A 14,822-nucleotide genomic window follows, 5' to 3' on the forward strand; every position below is an offset into this window, starting at 1 on the left:
ATTATGATTACCGACCGCGATTCGCGTAACTCCAATTCCTCCTCGATGGGTCTAGTGGCTGATGCTCGACGCTCACTACAGTAATGAAGGTCCTTACTCCAACTGGACTTGATCAGATGACGCATGTCACATACTAAGCCAAGCTCTTTCCCCTCAATCAATGAGAACCTTACCATTTCAAATCATCAAAAACAAAGCAAATTCTTTTCATGTCAATAAAATGAAGACGTCGCCGTTTACTTTCGACACCCGCGCAGATACTGTACTCATTTTACGAAATCCCAACACGGCGCAACGAGGAGAATGTGAGATTCAAACTGACTCGGAGCCCGAGTACGAGCGCCTAAATGAGGCGGGGTCCGGAGAGTTGAGCAAGACACGGCGCGACTCGCCGATGACTCTGGACAATGACCAAAAATATCCGAGAGGGTCCTTGGAAGACACGCAAGTTGAGTTTCGCGTGTCGTCAAGACATATGAGTCTAGCTTCACCTGTTTTTCGAGCTATGCTGGAAAGCAAATTCAAGGAATCTCAGCTCAATAAGCAAGGTCTCTATGAGGTCCAAGCCTCGGAGTGGGATGCCGAGGCTTTCGTCATACTTCTCGATATTATCCACGGACACCATCGGGACGTGCCGAAGCGAATATCTGTGGAGATTTTGTCGAATATTGCCATTATTGTTGATTATTATGGCTGCCATGAGATAATGGAGTTTGTTTTGACGGCATGGCTGACCTATTTGGGAGAACCGGAGGAGTTCGTGAAGGAGGATCCGTTGCGTTGGTTATTTATTTCTTGGGTCTTTCGGCAAGAAGCTTTGTTTACGGTTGCGACAAAGATGCTTTTGTTATATGATAATGGCGAATATGTGGTTGACTTGCCTATACCACAACCAATATTAGGTAACTCGGCCTCCTTCCAAGTCTCTTCCTGTCCATTGCTTACCAAATTCTTCCTAGACAAGGTCGACGACAAACGACAATACGTACTCAACACACTCTTCGGTCATCTTTACAGTTACCAACAAGACCTTCTTACAGGAGTAGCCGGTTGCTCTGAAACGTGTTGCAGTATGCTACTAGGCTCTTTAATGAAGCAGATGCGGCTCCATGGTCTAGCGACAGCCAGACCTCACGAACCATTCGATGGATGGACAGTAGAGAAGGCGAGGAAAACGATTCTTGGTTTGGCAGTGCCGCCTTGGCGTGTACCTGGCAGATCTACGGATCATCCGTGCACTTTAAACAAGGTGTTGGCTCCGAGGGTTAGTCAGGTACTTCAGCATGCTCAAGGACTCAGGTTGAAGGACTTTGAAGGTAGTCCTTGTGTCATGTTTATGTCTATGAGTTCATGACAAATATTTTATGTGTATTTATAGGCGTTTGTTTTAAAGGAACCATAGCACAGAATGAACAGAAACATCATATTCTACAATCAGAAACATTATAGCTTTTAAAAGGAAAACATCCTTTATTTGAGTTAACTAGAAAGCTATCGCTTGGCCATTATCAAAACGCCGACTGCCATCACCCTTCAACGCTCACTGCTAAGTCCAGCTTAGCAAGAGAAACCACAGTCCATCTCAAGAGTCTGAGTAGTAGAAAGCCAAGCAGGGCCATCCCAAGCTCCAACAGAGCAACGAGGCTGCTCCTTAGAATCCCAAGACTGGTCATCACCATAGGTGAAAGTAGCCTTTGTTCAAATGTTAGCCAAATGCCCAGAATAGAAATCGTTGAAGGTTAACTTACAAGCGCGTTGCTACCGAATGTGTTAATGTTGAGCTCAGCAGGGAGACCCTCGCTCTTGGCCATGAGGAGGCCATCACCCCAGATGCTCTCCTGAGACCAGACCATCTGCTGCTTGCCGTCGTAGACGAAGACGTTCATCTCGTGGCTGCCCTTGGGGTTTTCACCCAGGAAGAGGTGGATGTGAACACCGCACCAGCCGCCGTTGAAGCGCTTGGTGAGAGACTTTTCGGCCTCGGGGGTGGGAGCGGCCATGGCGAGGCCGGTGAAAAGAAGGATTGACTTGAAGGAAACCATTGTTGCGGTTGATTTGTTGGTAGAAAAGTTGAAAGAGTGAAGTAGTTGGAGTTGAAAGTGTAATGAGTGTGAAGTGAATGATGGACTGTTGAGCTGATGAAGATTAGAAAGTACTGGGCGTCTTATTCTGTATCTTATATACCTCTTTTTTGTCTTTGGGTATAGTCGTGTAATATCTCCATCTCTCAACTGCAATATCGTCTGGTGTTCCTTTCAGTGGAGATGGTGCATCCTACCACCCGTGCTTTGCACCGCCCATATGGTCAGTGCCCACCATTAGCTACTGGAGGATCGGGACACCAGCCCGATAGATGTCCAAGCTTCATCGCGAACAGGTACGTAGGATTGTTTATGGATAATAGTGAAACGGAGGATCGAAGCTGTCGGGAGTCACCGTAGAATCAGAAACAATTGTGGCAGTGCTTGGCATTGATGACAGAGCCTTCAGAGGGTTTCGCATTGAAGTCGCTAACTTGGTAATTTAGATAATGATTGTTAGCATATTTATTTCTAGGTCTTATCAATCCTTTCAGGAATAATAGTTTCGGGGCCGACAGTAGGGATTGATATTGGAAAATCCGTTAGCCAGACGCGTTGATGAAGGCCGAGCGCGAACGTCAATCTCAGCGTCCGACTTCACTTAATCACAACTGCTACTGACAGCACATGGTCTCTGCTTGTAAACAATCAATATTTCAAACAAGATATTCCCACGACCGATCGCCCGGACTTAGGATGTTCCATCGTCTATTTAGTGTTACCTCCAAGTAAACAAAAAGCAGCGTAGCAATGTAGTAGGTCTTATTCTTTGAAGTTTTATAGGACTATACCTGAATACCATATCTGAATTCTATTGTGACTTTCTCGCTTCCCTTATGGAGACTTGTTATTGTTATTAATAAAAATAAAAATAAAAAGTATACTTAGTTATTGTTAAGTATAAATTGAAAGTGTTTAGAGGTTTCCTATCGGTTAGCTAACGCGACGGGATGAACTATTTTCAGTGAGAGGGATTTTTATTGGAATGAATGATCTCGTGACAGACGCGCGACAATTACCGCGACCAATCCTCAATTACTGCCAGAAGCTCATATCCTAAGCCACGGAAAATTTAATCTACGCCTCAAATACAATCGCCTGCTACCTCACAATAACACGAATGCCAGGAAAGTCTTATTGCTGGGGTTTTCCTGGCTTTTGAGAAAAATAGGTTTGACTGTAGGGTAATCGTTTTACGGCAAGCGGTAGCGTCATGGAAGGACTCAATTGAAGAGGGTGGATGTGACGGTGGAAACTGTCGTTGGTTAATTTCGCCTCCTCCGAGAAATAGCTGAGATCTTTCGATCCACTCTCCAAAGGCAGGACCGGCCTAGACCGGCTTGTTTTGTTGTTTCTTCACGTCGACAATCTTCACGGTTTGTTGGGACAGCCCAATCGCCTAGGCGGACAAAAACGGATGATTGCTTGCTTACGTACGGCTTGAGCACGAGATACGATTGGCCATTTGCTACGTCAGCGCAGGAATGGAAGGAGCGAACAAAAGAAAAAGAAAAAAAAGTGACCAATCGATTCAGACATCACGCGGCATGTCAGAATGTAACAGCTTGGCTTGGGCTGGTTTGTGCAAATTGGCAGTGAATGTTATCTCTGACGTGTTCAGATGCCAATTTTTGTTTGAAGAAGAAAAGCAATTTCTGGATGATGAAGATCCAGATGAAAACAAGGGAGTCCCGACTGTCCCGTAATCGATGATCGGAACAATCCAATCACGAGACAGAATACTAGACACTAGTAGGCTGGGTGGGTCTTAGATTGCTGCTAAGGCACTCCCCCTACTCCTTAACTAGAAACTGAGCTGATGCCACAACAGTTTCCATATCGGTTTGGGCGTAAATTTTGCATTTGCAGACTCATCTCATTCGCGTCAAAGCATCCATTCCTATCTAATCTTAATTCTCACTTTGTGCGCGTTGCTACTATCATCTACATATCTCGCCTAATCAAGTGATTGGCGCGATTGAGAAGCGAGCATATACGCCCGCGTCGCGACTGCTTCGACGCGTTCTGGATTATGACGATGCGCTAGCTGAGCAGCCTAGTTCACGGTCACTTGAGAAGGAAGGCGACAAACGCTCTGCCAAAATGAATCAACCAACGGCTCAGGATATTTTCGACAACTTCGAGGCGATACAGTCCGTTGTTTTCAACTATGGAGAGATCTTGAGAAGCAAAAAAGCCCCTAGCGTCATTTACGAGGAGAACCGGACGAAGTTGCGGACGAGATTCGCCAATGCAATGGCTCTTTTCCAAGCAGCACAAACCGAGCTCCAACATTTGTCCCAGGAGGAGCTTATGGTTCAGCTAGGTGGACAGATCAGAGACTTGGATAAAGATTTCAAGGATCATTGCGTCACATACAACAGAAACTGGGAGCTGACGCTTAAAGAGGTCATGGATGAGCTCCGTTCTCAGCTTGCGCCGTTATTACATCTACCAAACCCATTGCAAAATCAAAATACTACTGGCGTAGAAGCTGGGACTCAGACGGAGCAAAGGACACATGATAGCGAAGCTGGGACCCAGACAGAGGAAAGGGAAAATGACAGCGATGCAGTTGAAGAGACAGCTGGCGGAAACACATCGAATGACCCTCAACCTGATCAACACGAAACTACCATGGACGAATCTGTTGAAGGGAATCCTCCTGACAACCCAGTACTCGAACCCTCGCCTCTGGCAGAGATTGAAGTGGAACAAGGTCCGACTTTCGATGATGCAGAGGATGATATGGAGGCAAACGGCGCGGATCACGATACAAGCCACACTGCGGAAGATGTCACAGTCAATCGCGGAGACGCCACAAACCCCGAGGAGGACCATGACGAGACTATGAGAGATGCGCAGGCGGAGAATGACAATGAGTCCAGTTCTTCTGACAGCTCTGATAGCTCTGACAGCGACGATGAGCCTATAGTGTCACAGCCACCGAGTAGACAGCAAGTATCAAGCCGTACAGCCGGCGGTAGTATTGAGGTGCTTCAGACTCCTGTACGCCAGACTCGTTCATCTATGGCTCGCATGTCCAGTCCACGAGCAACTAGATCATCAAAGCAGAAAGAGCCCCTGCAAAACAAACGGAGGGCTTCGAATGCGTCTCCGCCTCCTACAAGGAGCAAAAGACTGAGGGGCGGAGCTGAAACTGCAAAGAAGACAAACGAAAGTCCTCGACAAGCGCGACCTACTCCGAGAGAGTCGAACAAACCTACAGAATCTCCTGCAGGAGGGCCATCACGCAACACGACAAGGGAGCTCCCACAAAAACGAGGAAATAAACCTGTAGAGTCTTCAACGAGGGCCCCGCGACGACGCAGCCAGAGATACATCGTTGAATCAGGAGAGAACGGGGAGTTCGAAGGCGTCCTAAAGCCAATTCCTGGAAAGGTTTACGCAACCTACTGGGAGAAAATCAAGTCATTCCTCGCCGTTATCGCGCTCCCCATGGGCGATTTCTCCAGCATAGGATTCGAAGGGTCCATCGACTCGTGTGATTTGACAGAAAACCCCTGTTACACCAAGAATCGGAAAGGAGAATACACTTTGGCGAGAGGATACAGAGATGGCGAGGAGCTGGAGAAGGAGCGTATCTTCCCTATCCTGTACTTTGACGGGAATCCTTTTCCCCATCACAGTGCGATCGGGTGGTGTGCAGGTAAAGACTTGCGCGAGTTTAAGGATGAGCATCAGTTAGTGCCGTATATGAAAACGGTCCGCCAGTACCTTCAATCGAGGGGCTTCACAGAGGACACGCAAGATTCAGAGGCAGAACCCGCCAGAACTAGATTAGTGGCGCAGGAAGAGTCAGAGGCAGAACCCGCCAGATCTGAATCAGTGGCGCGTGAAATTCAAGTGGCTGGATCTGATGACGATTATGCTGAACCCAGCGACCCCGATACCGATCCCGAAGACCTTGATGCTACTGATGATGCGGAGGAAGATGTTGACATGGCCGATGGGATAACCGAAGAGCCTTCGAACAGTGAGGATATCCTGAACCCTCAATACTTGCGGTGGTAACTAACCAATACCAGCGAGACAACGGAATCAACAGAAAAGGGCGGATCGAAGAGAAGAAGACAGACCAGACAATGGTAAGTATATGCTGCCGTCGTCCTTCCTTTACCATCACGCGACTAAATGAGAAATAGAAACCTCAGAGCATGAAAGACCTGCAGAGCCAGCAGAGACACCGGCAAGTAAGTCTTATGCAGAACCGCCACGACCATCGTCATCTAATGTTCGGCCAGCAACATGTCCCTCTGATGAACCGCTTACTGAGGCATCTACCTTGGATGAGCCCCTCGTCAGCGAGCATGTGAATTTTCCTTGCATCAACGAACGTGTCCGGGATGTACCTCGTACCGAGCAGAGAGAGGCGAGACCCTCTACCAAGGAAGAAAAAATCGTCGTCATACTCTCCGACTCAGAGGATGAAGATGATAGAAAACCAGCTTCAAACGCAGAACATCATAGCACCGGCCGGAGACCCCTTTCGCACGTATTTCCCTTCGAGACACCAGACCGTGCCTCATATCCTCCTATAGGGACCTTTCGTCATACTTCGATGGCCGCGTCGCCAGGACAAGCGGCGCCTCCTTCACAAGCTCGGCAAGAGCCATCACAAGGGCGACCCCAACGGCCGCGTTCACAAGTCCACCAACTACTAAACACTCCTCAACCATCACATGATGGGCGATCCGAACAGGTGACTTCCGCACAAGCTCAACGACAAATATCCAACCACCAACCAAGTCCATCCGCAAGAGCAGTGCCCTCACGGCGAGACACTACTCGCATTCGACTTTATGATATTCTCTCACCAGAATCTTCTTCAGAAGCTAGCGGCAGCGGACAACACGCACAACGCGAGAGACCACCATCTACGCTTCAGGAGACGGCTGTTCAAGCTGTTAAGGAGTCGGGTGGGAGCCGACACAGAAAGGCTTGCGAGGAATGTAGGAGGACGAAGAATCGCTGCGATCCGAGCCACTGGTCATCAGATCCCATCCCTCGGTCAGTAACGGCAATCTTTGCATCTTCTCAGCCAGCTGCGCACTCTAGGTCTGGCTCAGCTCAACACCCTCTAACACCGTCGACCTCGCCTTCTGTAAACCCAAATCACGACCACCAACTCCCACGAGGGACCTCGAGCGCTGCCACTCCAAACTCTTCGGGGAACTCAGTAGATCACAAACAAGCATCGCAATCAACACGGTTCGAAGCCTGGCTTCAAGGCGACCAAACATCGCAATCGCCTTCCCCAAATTCCCACCTCCAAAGGCGGCCCACACAAGCTGTGGCTCCTTCTCAAGCTGGTCCATCCCAAGCTCAGAATGACCAAGGTCGCAGCAACGAGGACGTGTACTCCAGGTCTAATCGAGATAAGGACCACCCCCCTCCAGAAACGTTTGACGAATTCATCTACCAACAAAGAGGCCACCTCCCGCCCGACCATATGTGCTTCCAAGTAATCATGCCTCTCGTCAAACCTCGAGAGTTTCCACGACTGAACCGCTCGTCGAAATGTCCTCCAGGCCTTACACGATATCTTAGGAAGCTACCGCAGGCGAATCGCTTACCGAGGCACGATATTTTCGTTGAGGACAGCTTTCTATTGGTTGATGACAACGGGCTCAGCAGAGGGCACCGGTGTCCTTTCTGCGAGGCCTGTGGTTGTCACCGCAATACTACTTATCTGGAACGGGCGAATTTCGTGGCGCATTTAATTACTCATTGGAAGAGGGCTGGTGGGGGCCAGGATTGAAGGGTGGGACGTCTGAAGATGTCCCCAAAGGGGTACTCAACATGGTCACTTTTGATGACGCAGCCGGGAACGGCCATCTATTTCCAATAGTATTCGCTTTAGTTAATCATGAAATATGTTAAGATCAATGGTGGAAGTCCTTTCACGAGCTTAATTATATACAAGAATGACATTATGAAAGTTGGATATTCTGCGCAACTCACAAATGACGGTGATACAGGAAGCACATTTATATATTTAGCCTTGGGCGATAACAGTTCCGGATAGGATTTTGGCAAACGCGTACTTGAAGCAGCACATGTATAATGGACCCAGGAGACTGATCACTCAGCGCGGAAGCATACCTTCGTAAGAGCCACATCATCCAACCCAATAATAATCGTGTTAAAGCTGCCACCGCACTCAACAGTGAATGTAAGCGTCGCTGGGCCATTACTCTCCAGATCAAAGTATGTTTGGTGATATCTGAAGCCATATGGACCGCTGTCAGTCAATGTTGCGGAGTGGGGAAGTTGCCGACTATTGATGCTGGGTGTAACCATGCAGTTAAAACCGCGCCCCTGGATAGCTGTCTGCAAGTTGAAGAAGTATTCGAGGCGGTAGGTGAAACCTGTAACGCCGTCGAAACTTTGGGAAATAGTGGAGGTCTTTCTGGCCTGGGTGAAAGTGTTGTATCTGCGGAGTATGGTCAGTGATCTTAATATCATTGGTAGGGACGGAGGGGTTTTACATGAAGGATGGAGCTGAGCGGGGATTTATGTAAGAAACAGAGGCACCGGCGCCGAGAACCCAAGGCGAGGCGTTGCTGTTGTCGTCGAAGCTAGGATTGGCGAGAACCTGGGTTTCTACACAGACAGGTGGCTGCACAGCGGCGGTTGTAGTGGTAGGCTCAGCAGTGGTGGCCTCCTCAGTAGCGACAGTGCTAGTCAGCAAGGCTGTGACATCGTCAGCCGTGACGGTTGGTTCGACAGTGGCCGTAGTATCGGTAGCCGTCTCAGTAATAGTCGTTTCAAAGACGTCGGTCGTACCAGTAGAAACTGCGGATTCAGTGATGGTGGTTTCCAGGACGTCAGTAGTGTCTGTAGATGCCGCAGTCTCGGTGACGGTAGTATCGAGAACATCGGTGGTATCAGTGATATCCGCTGTCATCGTGGAAGAAACAGTTTCCTGGAATACTGTGGTAGACCCCAGGCTAATGGTTGAAGACAAAACGGCCGAAGAGTGAGGCTTGCATGGACTGGCGTTGACAGTAACACCCAGAGCAGCGACAGCCAGGATGGCTGCGAGACGTTGAAGAGCCATGGTAGAAGCGAGTGGACAGTGCTTAGCACAAAAATTACAAACAAGAGAGAGTAAGAAGCGATGGCATGGGAACAGGGACGAAGGATATCATCCCATTTATCGCTTAAATAATTGATACTGCATCTTAAAGGAGAGACTTGAACCAACGCATGAACCGGCATACCCATGTTACGCTACAGCTGAACTATTGCCTGTAGTATTGGATTTTTCAGCGGCTGAGCAGCCTGAGCCGGGATTCTGGAGGGCAAAGCAACGGATTTCTAGGGTTTCCTCAGCTGTGATTTGATCTGGTCCGGGGTATAGGAGCGCTAGGAGAAGGAGAACCCAGGAAGGAAGGCTATGATTGCTTTTTGCAATGGACATGGTAGAGACGAGGGCTATTTTTTCGAACTGATAATGTTGTCGAAGATTCATGATTGGATTATGTGTTGGTTAGCGACTCATCGACCCGAATTCAATCACCTCTCATGGCCAAAGAAAGTCACGACTCACAAGAGTCTTGACCAAATGAGCTCAGCATGGGCAGATGGAGAAGGTGTAAGCGGAAATAATCCTAAAAATAGATCAGAGTGACTTGATGAATGTTGATGTGATGTATTAATTGTTTGGTCATTTAATGAAGGTCAAATGAAGGCTGTCACGGCTGTGACCATGAGATTGAGTGAGTGTCCTTAAGCGCCTGAGTGAGATTTCGCTCATCGCCACTCATAAAGCGACAAGTCAGCATTGAGAAGCATGGGCCAAGTCTTTAGTTCAGTCAAAACAAAAACAGTAAAGTAAACAAACATTGATGGAAAGCATCAAATGATACTGTCTTCCTTCCAAGAATAATTGATCGATGCATCGATCGGATTTCAAGACATCTTTAATGTTGTAGACCTGCATTATCGCGTACCTGCCCGTGGTGTAGTGGCGCGACAAGGCAGTTACAGGCGGTTGTTTTAGTGGGTTGTCCCCGCAACAGCAACTAGCCCAACTAAAGGACGCGTCGCGTGCCGTACCGGGAGAGAAATGATCCGTCAATGCATCCCGATTTTTCATGCAACGGGCCACGAAACAAACAGAACAAACAAGGAGAAGGAGGCAAGAGAAGAGACAACAACACCACCATAACCCACGATATCACTACCAACATCTATCGTACAAGACACAGAATACCACTGTATCTTTCGAGTCTACCATTTCTTGCCCAGGAACGCTCAAACTCAAACTTTATTCCTCCCTTTCCACGTTGAGGTTGAGCCTCATTCACTCCGCCTCATCTCACCTTATTTTGTCTCCACCCAATCAAGCCCAAGCCCAACATGGATAACTATCAGAGAATAGAAAAAGTCGGAGAAGGTTTTACTCGCTCATCTCTCATTTGCTGCCCGTCACTAACAACTGTCAGGTACTTATGGTGTCGTCTACAAAGCCCGCGATCTGGGTCACAACGGTCGCATCGTCGCCCTCAAAAAGATCCGTCTCGAGACCGAAGACGAGGGCGTCCCCAGCACCGCCATCCGCGAGATTTCCGTCCTGAGAGAGCTCAACCACCCAAATGTAGTCAGTCTGCTTAATATTGTTCACGCAGACGGCCACAAGCTCTACCTCGTCATGGAATTCCTCGACCTGGATCTCAAAAAGTACATGGACTCCCTTCCTGTTACTGACGGAGGACGCGGGAAGCCCCTTCCCACTGGAACTGCCACCACCGTGCGCAACTTGGGAATGAGCGAGAAGGTGGTCCAAAAGTTCATGCTGCATCTTTGCGAGGGTATCAAGTATTGTCACTCGCGCCGAATATTGCATCGTGACTTGAAGCCCCAAAACTTGCTAATTGACAAGGATGGAAACCTCAAGTTGGCTGATTTCGGTCTGGCTAGAGCCTTTGGTGTTCCTTTGAGAAGCTATACCCACGAGGTCGTCACCCTTTGGTACCGTGCTCCAGAGGTCTTGCTCGGTGGAAGACAATACTCCACTGGCGTTGACATGTGGTCTGTCGGTACCATCTTTGCTGAGATGTGTTCTCGAAAGCCCCTTTTTCCTGGTGACTCCGAGATTGACGAGATTTTCAAGATCTTCCGGTATGTGCTTCTTCCTCTGCTACGACAACACCTGTACTGACTCAACCAGAACCCTTGGAACACCCGACGAAGACGCCTGGCCTGGTGTCACCACGTACCCTGACTTCAAACCCTCCTTCCCTAAGTGGCAGCGAGATTTCTCCACCCCTCTGTGCCCGAACCTGGACGAGCAAGGTCTAGAGCTACTCGACTACCTGTTGATTTGCGATCCCGTGACTCGTATCTCGGCCAAGGCAGCTCTCAACCACCCTTACTTTGACGAGATCCTGTAAGTATTCGACCATACTGTGAAGAGCGGAGCATGGCTAATGTGTGCGCGATTTAGGGGACGTACCCAATCAGAGCAAGAATGATGGAGACAAGTAATTGGAAGCCAAGCGGCACTGTAAAAACAGGATGCATGCATATGAATGAGTTGTAACATGATGGAATGAGTGAGACGGATGCGGTTGTTTTAGTGAAGCATATGAAGGAGTCAATTCATTGTTTAGCTGTTGATTTTCGGTGCATGAATAGTGAGCCTGCAATGAGATAACGACTGATGCCTCGTCCAGAACGATGTTTAATTCACAGTATCTTATCAACTCGAAGCGACTATTGGGTCTACCATACTAGACCTTGGCCTTGGTGGTAGCGCCAATGGCAGCACCAGAAGCAGGAACCAAGAAATCACTAGCCTTAACACGCCCATCCGATCCACGCGCTCCCTTCAAGGCCGACGCGTCAGTGCTCTTGAAAGCAGCATCATTCCAAGTCTCCTTTCCATCCCAGGAGTTTCCAGAGGCGGAAACCTTGCTGATAAGATCAACCTGCTTGCCTGTGTTGTTGGCTGCAATGTTCTTGGTCATCTTGGATGAAGAGCTGCGCATGTGGAAGCCAACGTTGCTGTTCTTCCACGCCGTGTTGCGATCAAACGTCAAAGACCCAGGGTTACCATTGTCGATAAAGCCCTTCTGAGCATTCTGGAAGGCAATGCAGTTCTTGACAATATGGTCGGCAGGAGGATTGTTCGTGATGCCCAGCTTGAAACCATTACCGTCACCTTCGAACTCGGTAAAGTCCCAGCGGTTGAAACCGTTGCCCCAGGCATATACCTCCTCGAGAGTGACAGGTGAGCCGAACATGTACAGATCGAGGCCATCATCGACGTTATCCCACAGACGCGCGTTGCGGAGCACGTTGCCCGTGCCTGAACCTTCCTTGCAAGCGAAACCATCGGCACTCTCGCCGTTTTTGCGAGGGTCGCGGTTGCGGTAGGAGTCTAAGTTTACAACTACGTTGTTGGACGATGCGCCTTCCAATTGAAACCCGGTCTCGTAGTTGTCGTGGGTTGAGAGGCCTTCGTAGTAATTGTTTGAGGCGTCTCGGGCATAGATGCCGTAGGGTCCGTTGATGATCCTATTTTATGTGAGAACATGGACTTGGCAAGGTGAATGAACGGATATGCATACTCGAGATTGTAGAATGACCAGTACTCTGCGTTCTGGATGTGGAACACGCCTCGCTCGGCATTGGGAAGTGACTCCCCTAGAGCCTTGGGGGTACTGTATCATGTTAGAGTGGATTCTTCGTCGATTGCTCAATCGCGACTTACCCAGGCATATTCTCTCCATCGATGATAACCTTCTCGTCCTGGTAAGGCTTCACAGTGATGGGACTACCCTTGGCACCGTTGGTCTTGACCTGGATGTTCTTAGACGGAGCATATGTGCCTTTTCGAAGGTAAATGATATCGCCGGCTTTAGCAGCATCAACCGCAGATTGGATAGAGCCGTATGGTGATGCAAGTGTGCCTGAGCCGGTACCCGTTGGAGCGACAAAAATGTCTTTGGCAGTGGCACCCACCACGAAGGCGAGGATAGTCGGAGTAAGCTTAATTAGAAGCATATTTGCAGAATTGCTTATTCACTGGAGTATCGTTTAATTCGTCGTCTCTTCGCAGCCTCTTATATGATGTTTTGAAACATGTCTAATTTCCTAAATTGGACAGGGAGCACTCCATCCGCAGGGAATATACTGTTTCCACCAATAGGCTTACGATGGCATGTCTTTGGGAACCGTGCTTCCAATGGTCAACCCTCGAACTGTTACATTCGGAGTGGCATTGGGGGCATTTATTGAATGAGATTGGGGGGCATTACGATGTCAAATTGCGGGAGGCTTGGCCGGACACCTCGGACTACAATCTGCCGAAGCGGTGTAAGTCATCATCGCGTTCTTCCTCGTATCCATCAAGTACCGTTGACGGACAATTTTGATACCATACTATCACGGAATGATCGGATCCGTAGCCTCCTTTGTGTCCAATACTCGTATCGTATACCGCCCAATTGAAGCTTAGGTATCGTCTTTATGGTAGCGCTGTCTAAACTAGTGGCTACGAATACAGTACTTTTCCGTCGAATGGTTAATTTTGAAAATCAGGTCTCACGTGAGAAAAGCGCCTCAAACTCTACGTTTAGACTGGAGTCTGGACCATTATTGATCACAGCAAGTTACCGTCTTAGGTAAGAAGCGTCAGCTGAGCAGCGGGCCTCTCTCCAGCTTCAAAAACACTGCAACGTCATCGTGATTAAATCAACAACAGCCCGCCCACTACTGACTGATCGATATAAAAGCGAGCTGAAGGTCTTGGCAATATCCTCAATCCTCGAACGTTTTGTCAAGAAAATTGGTGAGAAACAAAGTGTACAGCAAAACACGATGGGTAAGTTGCTAAGTTGGTATCTACCCCTCATCTGACCTTACGGCTGACACCAACAGCCAACGAGAAGAACATCCGAGTTCTGAGCTATGAAGCCGGCGAAATTAAAGCCGAAGGAGCTTTCGTCGCCGAGATCCTGATAACCGCCCGTGTCGGATTGCAGGATGTTTGGCATGGCCAGTATCAGGGCTCTCAGGTAATGGCGAAGCGCGAAGGCATGTATATCAAGTATATGCCCACCAAGTACCATCCGATCAACGGTAACATGATTACCGGAGGATCTTACCTATTCAATACCATGGAGAATGCCAAAAAGTACGAAGATTGGACTACCAATGATTTCAAAGTCGGCGATCCGGAAACCACGTATTGGAAACAGCCTTTGTTCACGTCCGTCAACTCCTGGACTTGGAAAGTCATCGGTGCGCACAACTTTACGCCTGTGGAGGATCATGCTATCGGCCGCTGGCAGCGCTGGACTTACCACCATGTGGGCGTTGGAGATATCCTGACACAGCTGTATCCGGTTCTGAAAGATGCAGCTGAGAAGAGGGGAGCTGGATCATTCTGGCTACTGCACCGACCTGAGGATAAGATGATTGGGGTTCAAATGTCGTTCCCCAAGCCGGAAGAGAGCGGAGATGAAGCCCTTCTCCAGGAGGTTGAAGCTGTTGCTGGGGAGAAGTCTGTTGCGGGTGTTTTCCCTGATGCTCTTGAGGCGGAAGTTCTTATGGACTCGACATGTGCGTATTTTGCAGTTTGGAAGCCAATGGAGGAGAATGCGAATGGTGTGACGGTCGCGTGTCCTAACTTCCCTCATCTTACGGGCGACAAGGCTTAGGCGGTTACAATTTTCATAAAGGATGTATGGTGTACTCAGTTGAAAA

General features: G+C 48.7%; 8 protein-coding genes across 8 annotated transcripts; 5 read left to right on the top strand and 3 right to left on the bottom strand.

Annotated features, from left to right (window-relative positions):
* Positions 1 to 22: 22 nt before the first annotated feature.
* On the top strand, positions 23 to 1,205 carry B0J16DRAFT_122982 (uncharacterized protein). Its single transcript, XM_046121628.1, has 2 exons — positions 23 to 902; positions 965 to 1,205. The coding sequence occupies exons 1-2, from the start codon at positions 161 to 163 to the stop codon at positions 1,057 to 1,059; spliced, it is 837 nt and encodes a 278-aa protein (XP_045982489.1). The 5' UTR covers positions 23 to 160; the 3' UTR covers positions 1,060 to 1,205.
* A 352-nt stretch (positions 1,206 to 1,557) lies between these two features.
* On the bottom strand, positions 1,558 to 2,119 carry B0J16DRAFT_414296 (uncharacterized protein; the record flags this gene model as incomplete). The annotated part of the gene is made up of 2 exons (XM_046133435.1): positions 1,749 to 2,119; positions 1,558 to 1,692 (listed from the first exon to the last, which is right to left on the bottom strand). Exons 1-2 carry the CDS (start codon positions 2,040 to 2,042, stop codon positions 1,558 to 1,560), a joined length of 429 nt encoding a protein of 142 aa, XP_045982490.1. The 5' UTR covers positions 2,043 to 2,119.
* Positions 2,120 to 3,930: 1,811 nt separating this feature from the next.
* B0J16DRAFT_122997 (uncharacterized protein) lies at positions 3,931 to 6,541 on the top strand. Its single transcript, XM_046121631.1, has 4 exons — positions 3,931 to 6,078; positions 6,131 to 6,190; positions 6,248 to 6,291; positions 6,347 to 6,541. Exons 1-4 carry the CDS (start codon positions 4,185 to 4,187, stop codon positions 6,416 to 6,418), a joined length of 2,070 nt encoding a protein of 689 aa, XP_045982491.1. The 5' UTR covers positions 3,931 to 4,184; the 3' UTR covers positions 6,419 to 6,541.
* On the top strand, positions 6,232 to 8,024 carry B0J16DRAFT_122995 (uncharacterized protein). The gene has a single exon (XM_046121630.1). The coding sequence runs from the start codon at positions 6,664 to 6,666 to the stop codon at positions 7,861 to 7,863; it is 1,200 nt and encodes a 399-aa protein (XP_045982492.1). The 5' UTR covers positions 6,232 to 6,663; the 3' UTR covers positions 7,864 to 8,024.
* B0J16DRAFT_122994 (uncharacterized protein) lies at positions 8,025 to 9,339 on the bottom strand. Its single transcript, XM_046121629.1, has 2 exons — positions 8,594 to 9,339; positions 8,025 to 8,538 (listed from the first exon to the last, which is right to left on the bottom strand). The coding sequence occupies exons 1-2, from the start codon at positions 9,163 to 9,165 to the stop codon at positions 8,187 to 8,189; spliced, it is 924 nt and encodes a 307-aa protein (XP_045982493.1). The 5' UTR covers positions 9,166 to 9,339; the 3' UTR covers positions 8,025 to 8,186.
* An 869-nt stretch (positions 9,340 to 10,208) lies between these two features.
* B0J16DRAFT_123002 (kinase-like domain-containing protein) lies at positions 10,209 to 11,762 on the top strand. Its single transcript, XM_046121632.1, has 4 exons — positions 10,209 to 10,506; positions 10,556 to 11,231; positions 11,281 to 11,499; positions 11,557 to 11,762. The coding sequence occupies exons 1-4, from the start codon at positions 10,470 to 10,472 to the stop codon at positions 11,582 to 11,584; spliced, it is 960 nt and encodes a 319-aa protein (XP_045982494.1). The 5' UTR covers positions 10,209 to 10,469; the 3' UTR covers positions 11,585 to 11,762.
* A 72-nt stretch (positions 11,763 to 11,834) lies between these two features.
* On the bottom strand, positions 11,835 to 13,118 carry B0J16DRAFT_398404 (pectin lyase fold/virulence factor; the record flags this gene model as incomplete). The annotated part of the gene is made up of 3 exons (XM_046132388.1): positions 11,835 to 12,629; positions 12,683 to 12,775; positions 12,826 to 13,118. The coding sequence occupies 3 exons, from the start codon at positions 13,116 to 13,118 to the stop codon at positions 11,843 to 11,845; spliced, it is 1,173 nt and encodes a 390-aa protein (XP_045982495.1). The 3' UTR covers positions 11,835 to 11,842.
* Positions 13,119 to 13,733: 615 nt separating this feature from the next.
* Positions 13,734 to 14,811, top strand: B0J16DRAFT_123025 (uncharacterized protein). Its single transcript, XM_046121633.1, has 2 exons — positions 13,734 to 13,938; positions 13,995 to 14,811. The coding sequence occupies exons 1-2, from the start codon at positions 13,935 to 13,937 to the stop codon at positions 14,774 to 14,776; spliced, it is 786 nt and encodes a 261-aa protein (XP_045982496.1). The 5' UTR covers positions 13,734 to 13,934; the 3' UTR covers positions 14,777 to 14,811.
* The last annotated feature ends 11 nt before the right edge of the window (positions 14,812 to 14,822 follow it).

Source organism: Fusarium flagelliforme, assembly GCF_020744385.1.
Source record: "Fusarium flagelliforme strain FIESC 12 MPI-CAGE-AA-0113 chromosome Unknown B0J16scaffold_4, whole genome shotgun sequence".
NCBI lineage: Eukaryota > Fungi > Ascomycota > Sordariomycetes > Hypocreales > Nectriaceae > Fusarium > Fusarium flagelliforme.